Genomic DNA, 11,093 nt, shown 5'->3' with positions numbered 1-11,093 from the left:
ATATGTAAACTATTCATTCAAGATTATTTGTTCTCTCTCGTATCTCAGATGTAAACCACTTTCCGAAATAGATGAACCCTAATTTTTCTGATTTATTTTTTTTCCTTCTGGTCTTCTTGAAGACAACAAAGAACTGGATCATCTCTTAGTCTTTCTCGTTCTTTCACTCATGAAGGCTCCGTGAATCCAAAGCTCAGGCAAGCTCTGGAAGAAGCATCAGAAGATGGTTTATTCGAGTTCCTCCTCTGCGACTTCGCCTCCGTGACTTCACCGGGTTTTCATGTCACCATTCCGCCTCGTCTCCGTCAGCCACGACCACCGATGACGGGTATTCCACCATCATCGTTGAGAGAAGAAAGAGTCAGAGAGATGTTGGAGCTAACATGTTAGAAACCAAGCTCTGAACTGGATTCTAAAGGTTTGACCTTTCTTGAATCCAAGCTATGGAGAAGAAGAAACCAATCCATGGAGAAACCAAACCATGATGGAGTTTGCTAAACTCCTATCTCGATTGAATCCCAATCTCCACTGTTTTTGATTCATTTCGACCTAATTAATGGTATTTGTTTCGCGGCCATTGTCTCTTAGCCACCGCCTCCACACATCCTTGTTCCCAAGATCATCAGTTGTCGACATGAAAGAAAGGTAAAGTTCTCAACTTTTTTGGTTAAATTTATAGTTCTTGCCTAAGCTTCGATCTTGAGAGACCTTGTAACCATATATGAAACCAATTTCGCCCCAGAGAATCTTTTATATGTTTTCTTTCTTTTTTTAAATTTGTCGTAGGAGGAGATTTGAAGATTCAGATGGCATCATTCAGTTGGGGGTCGTCATCTGTGAAGACTTGAGCGCAGCAAATAGAGGAGAGTTACTAGCTGCAGCTTGCGCTAGCGTTGCGATTTTGGACTGAGGCTATTTATGCCTTCTTACGTCGAAGATTCAAACTCTCTGAATCATGTGTTGGACGAGTCTACGACTTCACCAAGTTCTGAAACCGTTTCACATCGTTTCTGGGTATTGTTTTAATTGCATCTTCTTCCTTCATGTTTATCTTTGTGTTCACTGGAGTTTTACCTACTAGAGAATTGGCCAAGCAGGTAATGATCTTAAGCAAGTTTGTTTTGTTTCTTTTCTTGAAGTTTTGTTGATGGTGTGGTGTTTGCTGACTTTGATGTATATGGTGGAGCTGTTGGATTAGCTTCTTGTTGTGTATGTGTATGTGGAGGGGATCCCTACCAGCCTCAGGAGCATAAATTCAAGAGAGGTGTTGACATTGTAGTTGAGACACCTGGTCGCATCAAGGTATGTCTTTAACCAAATAATCGTTTATTTTGTATGTTTGTGTGCTCTCTTGACATCGTATTGATATTCATTGTACGATCATATTGAAAGGCGAAACCTTGACTTGACTTATAATCAATTTCTTGTTCTTGATGAAGCTGATGAAATGTTGAGAATGGGATTCGTTAACGATTGAAGTATTTGACAGGTTTTTCAAGGACTTGGTTTCCCTTGAAGTATTCGACAGTGACAAACAAGGGTATCAAAAGCATATGTCGTGGTTTTGATCTAGTCCACAACTTGTGGTGAGTGTTTTGTTGAGGTTTTGGTAACATGAGTCTATGTCTACGGTTTTTTCGTATTCTTATTTTGTTAATATGAATTCATGTCCACGTTTTTCTTATCTTGTCCACATGAGTCATTGTCCACATTAGTCTGTCCACATGTGTATGTGTCCATGTCCACATGAGGCTATGTCCACATGACTCTATGTCTTCTTTTGTTAACATGCCCAAAAGCTTCTTTTTTTTCTTTTTTGGTGAGTTTCTTGGTAACACGATTCATGTCCACGTTTTGTGGTATGAAGTTGTCCACATGTTGACATCCATGTCCACATTTTTTTTATGTCCAAGCATTTTTATATAATTGTTAAAATATATGAAAGTGGATGTTGAAATGTGGAGAAAAAAATATATAATTTATTGTAATAGTTGTATTTGTTTTATATATCTCAAAAATGAGAAAAAAACCAATTAACACAAAAGATGGAATGAGTAGTAATAAAATAAAAATCTAACTAAACTAATATCTTTGTTTTATTAAGGACATAGTTGTCCAAATAACATCTGGACCTTTCTTGAAAGTGTCTTACAAGTAAGAAGTGTCTCTGAACTTAAGAGAAAATCAAAAAGTGTCTTAAAAAGTAATCAACTGAGTTAGAAAAAGTTCATTAAATTGAATATTTCAGCGACGAATCAAGTGTGGAATCACCGCTCAAAAAAAATAGAAAAATAACGAAGAAAGAATATCGGCAAAAGAACAAGATTCGAGGGCGAATCTTTTCTAACCCAGAGAATGATACAGATACATATATAGATTTATTTTAAATATTTTAATTTTTAAATTTTTTTAAATTTTGATATTATCTTAATTAGTTAGAAGTACTGCATCTTGAGTATTTTTAATAGTTTTAAGTTTATTTGGTTTTCATATAAATAAACCTTATGCTTAGAGTTGTAGTTCATGATTTGATTAATAAAATTTAGAGTTCTCTCTTTGTTCTTTATTTTCGGTAAATCTATAGAGATTTCAACAAATTTAAGAAAACATTGATTTTAGATATTCTTAGACTAAATAAGATCTTTATTCTGCTACATTATTTTTTCTCTTGGTTTTATTATGGTTTTTTTGCCATTCTTGCATAGTGTCTAGCTTTTTTGGAAACGCAAGTTAGAGCCAGGGGAGAATCTAGGAATTTTATATACTGGGTGCACAATTAATCATAAAAGAAAGGAAGACATAAAGAAGACGTGAACTTAGATCACTGTGGGTGCACACCCTAAATTTTACCATGTGATCTACCAAATGTTTAATGATTTGTGAGACAAAAACTGAAGAATACATATTATTTCGTGTGCGGTGCACTTGCACTCTTAGTGTGTAAGGTGGCTTCTCCCCTGGTTGCAGCCATTCTATTAGGCATCTCCAATCTTGTCTGTAAATCATACTGTCAAGAACTCATTCGCTTCATTTCAGAGAGTTGGTCTTTTGATGTTCTTTGGATCTTATTCGCTATACAATCTCTTATCTTGTCATTAGTTAATTTATTTGATATTTTGTTTTGTTGTGCCTGTAATATGGCAAAACCTTTGGTTAGTTGTGTGTGTTTCTGCCTTGTATGCTCTCCTTGAGTGGAGTTTGAATTTTAGAATGAATGAAGCATGGTTTGATCAAAAAAAATTATTTTTCTTAAAAAAAATGACATTACTTTATATATATATATATATGTATCTTTTTTAAAAAAAATTAATACTATTAAAACAGAATCATTTTTTATCTACTTACAATAGTCTAAGTTGGACAATTACATTTTTTTAACTTCCTATTATTTCTCCTACAACAAACTTAGTTATTATTAAATATACCATTTCTAACATATTATTTTAATATTTTTAAAATATGACATCCGAAAAGATATTCTTAAGAATCTTTTTTTCTAAAATTGCATTTTGATAATATCTTTATTTTTAATATTTACTTTTAAATAATTAATTTTGTAATTAATATTAACTATAATTATAAACAAGTATTAATTCATTTTTTGATTTATAGAATAAGAAATAACATTTCAATAATATTTACATATACATAATTTATATTAATAATTAAATTACTGTTTAAATTACTATACCAATTAATAAATATAAAGTAACTTTATTCAATTATTAACTATTTTATAAATTATAAAATTAAATATATATATATATATAAATATGTTTGCCTCTCTCCTAAGCTATCCACGTGAAAAGTCACTCTTTGACAGGCCGACACGTGTCTCTGGGTTTTATTTCTTTGGCTGGGCTTGAGTTTAACTTTGGGCCTATACTATGAACAATTGAAAGAGCTTTTTACTCTTTAATATTATTGAATGTGTTAATTATTTCTTAATACATAGTAGATAAAAAAAACACACACACATTACGATATGGGTGTTATATTATCATCAAAGCAATCTTTACCCTATGTACCCCATCCTGTGATAATTTATAAAGTAGTAACGAATCTATGAGTTCAGCAAATTTTCAATTACCTACGTCAAAATTTTAATTATATGAACAGTCAACAGTAGTGTGCTGAATATTATATTCATATGATTTAAAAGCCTTTACAAATTTTTATTTTTAAACATACTTCAAAAACTTTATGAAAGTAAATATTCATTCAGGTTCTCAACCACTTCAAATACCACCAATGCCAAAAAAATTTAATCAAGTGCACGAAAACTATAATATATTTAAAACTACAATAAATACATTAGTTAATGAAAAATCCTTTTTAAGAAATATTATGGATGCATACATAAATATTAAGAGAAATGTATAAAAGGAAATAAAAGTAACAATAACTTGAAGAACAAAATGTATAAGACTGAAAATATTTATGATTTGTGTTCTAAGATATATTCAACTTATTGTCCTAATCAAGGTGGAATAAACATTGAATAATATTTTTTTAAAAATTATATATACATAGAAATATTTTTAGTGGCAGAGTATATTTATAATTTTCAATATTTGGCCAAATAAAGAAAAAGGAAACCTGCATGTATATAACCATGAAAAGAAAACTACTTTAAATAACTTAATCAAAACAACAACCACATACAACTAAACCCGATGAACATCCCAACCTCGAAAGAAAGATGGTATAAGAGCAAAAATCTCAAGACATGACATATAGTTTTGTACTAACAGCTTACCAACCAATTTAATTTACATATTTCATTCAACAGTAATCAAAGCAAACAAAAATCCCTAATTAAAGCAAATATTGGTAGCTTCATAGTCTATTTAGTATTCAAATACATTAATATGTACAATATTTAACTAATATGTATATTTTTATATGATACAAATTTATATTAAACATTCATTCTAACTGTTTAAATTATTTTTTAATTTTCATCCCACCCGTAGGGCGGGCCGGCCCTAGTAATAACATATATTCATGAATTTTACAACATACTTAAACTTATTAAAACAAAATATTAAAGTAAGATATATAAACTAATAAATAATTTTATATTTTATTGTACATATTTAAATTAAAATATTAAAATAATTCAATATATTTATCAAGTATGAGACGGATTGAATGACATATACTTAATTTATATAATAATAAAATAAAGTTTGACCAATATAAAAGATTAAAAACAAAATTTACCATAATTTAAAGCTTTAAAATACAAGTAAAACTAATACGGGGCAGGTTATGTAAACGATTTATTTTATTTTCATAAAATTATATTCATGTAAATTTTAATTTATTTATCTATACTTTAAAATGGGAAATGTGAAATTACATTTTTAAAATATAAAATAATTTATCAATAATAAAAATAAATTAAACTATAACAATAAATTTTAGTTTTTTTATCACCATTTTCTTCATTTTATTTAAATAACATAGTAAGAGTATTAACAAAATTTAACGAATCACAAATCATATAGTTTATTAAAATCTATGTACTGTAAAAAAAAAATATCAAAAGTTGAATCAGTTTTTTTTAAATAGCATCAGATTTGTATGGGTTTTATTGGGTTCACAAGTGTTGGATCGCGGGTTAATGATAGACTTTACGGTTTTTACCGGGTTATCTGATTTTTAAATATTGAGTCTTAATTAAATCTGAACCAGATTATGTATATAGGTCATTAGATAACCCGGTCCGACCGCCGGTCTGGAAAAAATATGAAAAAACGGATAAAACTATTAAAACCCTAAAAATATCTAATCCATTAAATTAGTCTAAAATATGCAAAGTAAATCTGATGTACCACCAACTTAACAAATGTAACACTCTCCAACGCGCGTCTCTTAAGGCAGAATGTTGGAGGATGGCTAACGAAAAGAAGGAAGCAAACGAGGATCATGACGACCCTCCTACTACAGAGGTCGAGACAGTGCCCCTTGGATACCCCGAATCCCTACCTGTCAAATTGATGCATCATGGATCGATAATGGTAGTGTTAGTGGCTGAGGGTGGAGTCTTAAGGACCAAATGGGTTCTGAATTTTTCGGATTACAGACGTGTAACAGGAGCTTCTCAGCTTTGCATGCTGAGATGGAAGGTTTACTTTGGACAGTCTCGTGTATGAGAGACATGAGAATAACATCGATACGATTCGAGACGGACTGCTCAGACCTAGTAGACATGACTACAAACCCGGTGGATTGACCAACATTCGCGACAGAGATCGAGGTGTTCCAGAGATCACAAGAGGTTTTCGAAGATGTAAGCATGTCTCATATTCCTCGGAGTAGGAATGATCTGGCAGACGCATTAGCAAAAAAAGATAGGACCAGAGGTTATATTTTTTCTCATATAGATCAGACTCGGCCAGCCGGAGGTGCTCTTCGGAGAATCGGTTCGTCTGACCACCACTTGATCTAGCGTAAATGGACAATTGAAAAAAAAAAGAATATGTATGGACCGGGATTAAGCATTATTGAAGTCGGAATTGGATGATTTCCCCACAAGCCGTCTCGATGTGTTAACGTGTTTATGTGTGTGTATATATATATATATATAAAGAAATGTTCGCCTCTCTCCCGTGAAGCCACGCCATCAAGTCGTGCGTTATGGGAGTGACACATGTCCCATTTTATATTTGGAGCCAAAATAAATGAATGCAGTCAGGGGTAATCGAACCTAGCACCTCTAGCACTGGTAATTTCTCTTAGAACCACTAGGCTGAAGTCACTTTTTATAAATATGTGGCCGCGAAAATACTTATTATCGTGTCGGCTGGAAGCCCATGCTTCTTCTGCTTGTGGCCAGGGCCGACACTGAACTGACGTCAAGATGAAGATCGTGAAGTTAAAAACTTTGCTCCAAACAGTTTTGCAATGTTTCCAACCTTTATAACTTGATGCATATAATATATATCAAAATACATTTGTTGAACACGAAAAAAAAAGATATTTACAGTTATAAATGTTTTGTGCCAGTGAAGTAATGGTTGAAAAACCTCTATACATATGTCATTTTAAAATAACACCCAACTTCTATATATAGTCAATACATATGTCCATGTTATATTATAGACTAAATATTTTCTCTTATAAAAATATAGAAAACAGTTTTTTTAGTTTACAAGCAAATGTTGTAGAGCAAGTATGCATTATACAAAATAATATATATTTAAAATCCATACGCAAAAACATAAAAATTGTTATATGCCTCTTTCTGACACATGCACACTCCAATATGAATAAGAATTAAAAAGAAAAAACAGTATTGTCATCAAACTTTATCACAAATCCACATTTGTACATCTATAATTATGAGTTGGACAATTAGTTAATTTGATACAATATCAAAGCAAAAATAATTGAAAAACAACTATACCACCTCATACTAATAAGTAACACATAACAAATAACCAAATTTTTGAATCTTAAAACAAATTTCAACTCGAACATTTAGTGAATATCAAATTAACTAATATCCCGTCCGTGCCGACCCTAGTAAATATAAAGATGTATGTCACGTGCGAAGAATTCTTGAGCACAATCGACGAATCTAGCATTGGTGATGTGGGGCAAGAAAATTCTGACAGTGTGCTTGACTGATCTAGAATACTATGCCCCCATTTATTTTCTTTTTCATGTAGTACCAATCAGACAATGAAATACGACAGAAGCCTAGTAGTTGTTTCCTCCGGTCCAAAGTTATGGGTGCCACGTGAATATGATTTGTAATTTTTCATATTTTGAATTTTTACCTGTAAAGATTTCACATTTCTCTGATATATTTACATTAATATATTTTTTAAACTAGAAGCAGTGTCGGCCGTGATGGAAGTAGAAAATTTATTTATAAAGACCATAATTTTATTTTACTAGAAAAATGATATATCTTCAAAAAGTTTACATTTTAAGAAAATTACTAATGCTTCCACACATAATATCTACTTATTGGATCGCACTTGAATTAAGATTTGATAATAAGGGTCAATATAATATTGCATTTGGGGTTAACTTAAAATATTTACTATAATTAAAATGAATTCTAAAATTTCATGGGTCAGTTCACCCCCCAGCTCCCTCCTTGCCTCTGCCACTGACTCTGTGTATGTACATGGCAGAACGAAAAATGAGGCTAGTCAGGCTCCAACTTATCTCTAATTTTAATATTTTTTCCCTCTCTTTAGACCACATCTAATAAGTGTGCTTCTTGCCTTTTTGCTAAAGAATAGAGGCCAATTATAGTTTTTATAATAAATAATTAGCAAATATTTTTCTTTATCATTATTTTTTCCCTGATGGTGGATCCCTTATCCTCGTGTTTCGAGCTCCATTAACCTTTACGTACATTTTTTTAAACATTTTACTGACTTTAGGTTTTAGTTTTACTAAAATCAGATAAAAGTTGCAAGTCTTTTGCTCATCTCTACAGAAACAAGACTCAAGAAATGGCGAAAGAGAACAATAGTCACCACCACGCAGAAGCAAAGAGAAAAAGACTCATTTGGATCCTCTGTGTAAGTGGATTCTGCATATTGTCTTACGTTCTTGGAGCTTGGCAAACCAACACACTCCCTTCTTCTTCCTCTGAGGTGTTCTCAAGAAAGGCATGTGCTGAAACCAAGACTCAGTCAAAACTTTCTACTTCTTCTGAAGATGAGGATGAGAGTCTCTCTTCTTCCTCTTCCTTGTCCTCCTCTTCATCTTCAGAACCAGTTGAGTTAGATTTCGAAAGCCATCACAAACTCGAGCTCAAACAAAAGAACCAAACCATAAAGTATTTCGAGCCATGTGACATGTCTCTCAGCGAGTACACTCCATGTGAAGACCGAGAGAGAGGAAGAAGATTCGATAGGAACATGATGAAATACAGAGAGAGACACTGTCCTTCAAAAGATGAGCTGCTTTATTGTCTAATTCCTCCTCCGCCAAACTACAAGATTCCATTCAAATGGCCTCAGAGCAGAGACTATGCTTGGTACGACAACATCCCACACAAGGAGCTAAGTATCGAGAAAGCAATACAAAATTGGATCCAAGTCGAAGGAGAACGATTTAGATTCCCTGGTGGTGGCACTGGCTTTCCACGTGGAGCTGATGCTTACATTGATGACATTTCTAGACTCATCCCTCTCACTGACGGAGCCATTAGAACAGCTATTGACACAGGATGTGGTGTAAGTTTCAACTTCTACCATCTTTGTAGAGCATCGTTTTTAATAAAGGGATCTTGTTACAAAAAAAAAAAAACAGGATGTTCTTGTTTTTGATTGATTCGATGTTGTTGGTTTGTATAGGTTGCAAGTTTTGGTGCGTACTTGTTGAAGAGGGATATTGTGGCTATGTCTTTTGCTCCAAGAGACACTCATGAAGCTCAGGTCCAGTTTGCGTTGGAACGTGGAGTTCCTGCTGTTATAGGGATTATGGGATCAATAAGGCTTCCTTATCCGGCCAGAGCTTTTGATCTTGCTCACTGTTCTCGTTGTTTGATTCCTTGGTTTCAGAACGGTAATATATTTTCTTTAATTTTTTTTTCATATTTCTTGATTGTTTTATTTTTTTCTTGATTGTTGTGGGAACTTAACCCCCAAAAAATTGACATATGTGTGTAGATGGTTTGTACTTGACTGAAGTGGACCGAGTGTTAAGACCGGGTGGTTATTGGATTCTTTCCGGTCCACCGATTAACTGGAAGAAACACTGGAAAGGCTGGGAAAGAACGCAAGAGGATTTGAAACAAGAGCAAGATTCAATAGAAAATGCAGCAAGGAGTCTTTGTTGGAAGAAGGTTACAGAGAAGGGTGATTTTTCAATTTGGCAAAAGCCAATTAATCACATTGCGTGTAAGAAACTCAAACGAGCTCATAAATCTCCTCCAATATGCACCAAAACAGTTCAACCTGATTTCGCTTGGTACACAATCTCAACCCTCTCAAAATTCAAAGACATAGTATATGTTTCGTCAAATATTAGTAATCATGAGCTTCCAACTCAAAAGGAACGAGTAGAGACGCAAATGTCTCCCTCACTCCAAGTGTGGGACACTTAAACATAAATCTTGATGTATCTTTGACAGGTACAAAGAACTGGAATCTTGTGTAACGCCATTGCCAGAAGCAAACAGTCCAGATGAGTTTGCAGGAGGTGCTTTAGAGGATTGGCCGGACCGAGCTTTTGCGGTCCCACCTAGAATTATCCAGGGAACTATACCGGAGATCAATGCTGAGAAATTTAAAGAAGACAATGAGGTGTGGAAGGAGAGAATAGCATATTACAAACAGATATTGCCAGAGCTTTCACGTGGAAGATTCAGGAACATTATGGACATGAATGCATACCTTGGTGGATTTGCTGCAGCAATTGTGAAATATCCATCTTGGGTTATGAATGTAGTTCCTGTGGATGCGGAGAAACAAACGTTAGGTGCAATCTACGAGAGAGGATTTATAGGAACGTATCAAGATTGGTGTGAAGCATTCTCTACGTATCCAAGAACTTATGATCTTATTCACGCTGGTGGATTGTTCAGCATGTACGAGAATAGGTAAACGCCTATTACTAGACTTTTATTATGTTTATATTTCTCTAAGTAAATATACAGTATTAAGCATTAATTTAGACGTGAATGCTAATGTTCTTCTTGTTGTTGATTATGATGAAAGGTGTGATGTGACGTTGATACTACTTGAGATGGATAGAATACTAAGACCAGAAGGAACCGTGGTGTTTAGGGACACTGTGGAAATGTTAACGAAGATACAAAGTATAACCAATGGAATGAAGTGGACGAGTCGTATTATGGATCACGAGAAAGGTCCCTTTATCCCTGAGAAGATCCTTCTCGCTGTTAAATCCTACTGGACCGGTCCTTCCGCTTGAGCTAGATTCATCTTCTTGAGACTATGTACTCTAATCTTCTACATCCTCTGTTTCTCATCCTTGGTTTGTTTGTTTGTTGGAAGAAAATTTATTGTCGACCCACCAAAAAGAAATTGGTTTAAAGCAATTTTCTATGATTATTATTTGGGAAAATACAAAAGAGAAAAACATTTCAGAGAATT

At 33.4% G+C, this 11,093-nt stretch overlaps 1 protein-coding gene and 1 long non-coding RNA gene across 2 annotated transcripts; both read left to right on the top strand.

Annotated features, from left to right (window-relative positions):
• LOC106297027 lies at positions 1-1,882 on the top strand. Its single transcript, XR_001261363.1, has 3 exons — positions 1-645; positions 787-1,302; positions 1,490-1,882. It is a non-coding gene; the product is annotated as an uncharacterized LOC106297027 (long non-coding RNA).
• Positions 1,883-8,407: 6,525 nt separating this feature from the next.
• LOC106300914 (probable methyltransferase PMT18) lies at positions 8,408-11,093 on the top strand. Its single transcript, XM_013737178.1, has 5 exons — positions 8,408-9,209; positions 9,330-9,540; positions 9,645-9,945; positions 10,109-10,576; positions 10,695-11,093. The coding sequence occupies exons 1-5, from the start codon at positions 8,481-8,483 to the stop codon at positions 10,909-10,911; spliced, it is 1,926 nt and encodes a 641-aa protein (XP_013592632.1). The 5' UTR covers positions 8,408-8,480; the 3' UTR covers positions 10,912-11,093.

This window comes from Brassica oleracea, chromosome C6, assembly GCF_000695525.1.
Source record: "Brassica oleracea var. oleracea cultivar TO1000 chromosome C6, BOL, whole genome shotgun sequence".
In the NCBI taxonomy this organism is placed as follows: domain Eukaryota; kingdom Viridiplantae; phylum Streptophyta; class Magnoliopsida; order Brassicales; family Brassicaceae; genus Brassica; species Brassica oleracea.
Note: the sequence above shows the minus strand (reverse complement) of the source record. Positions and strands in the feature narration are given on the sequence as shown.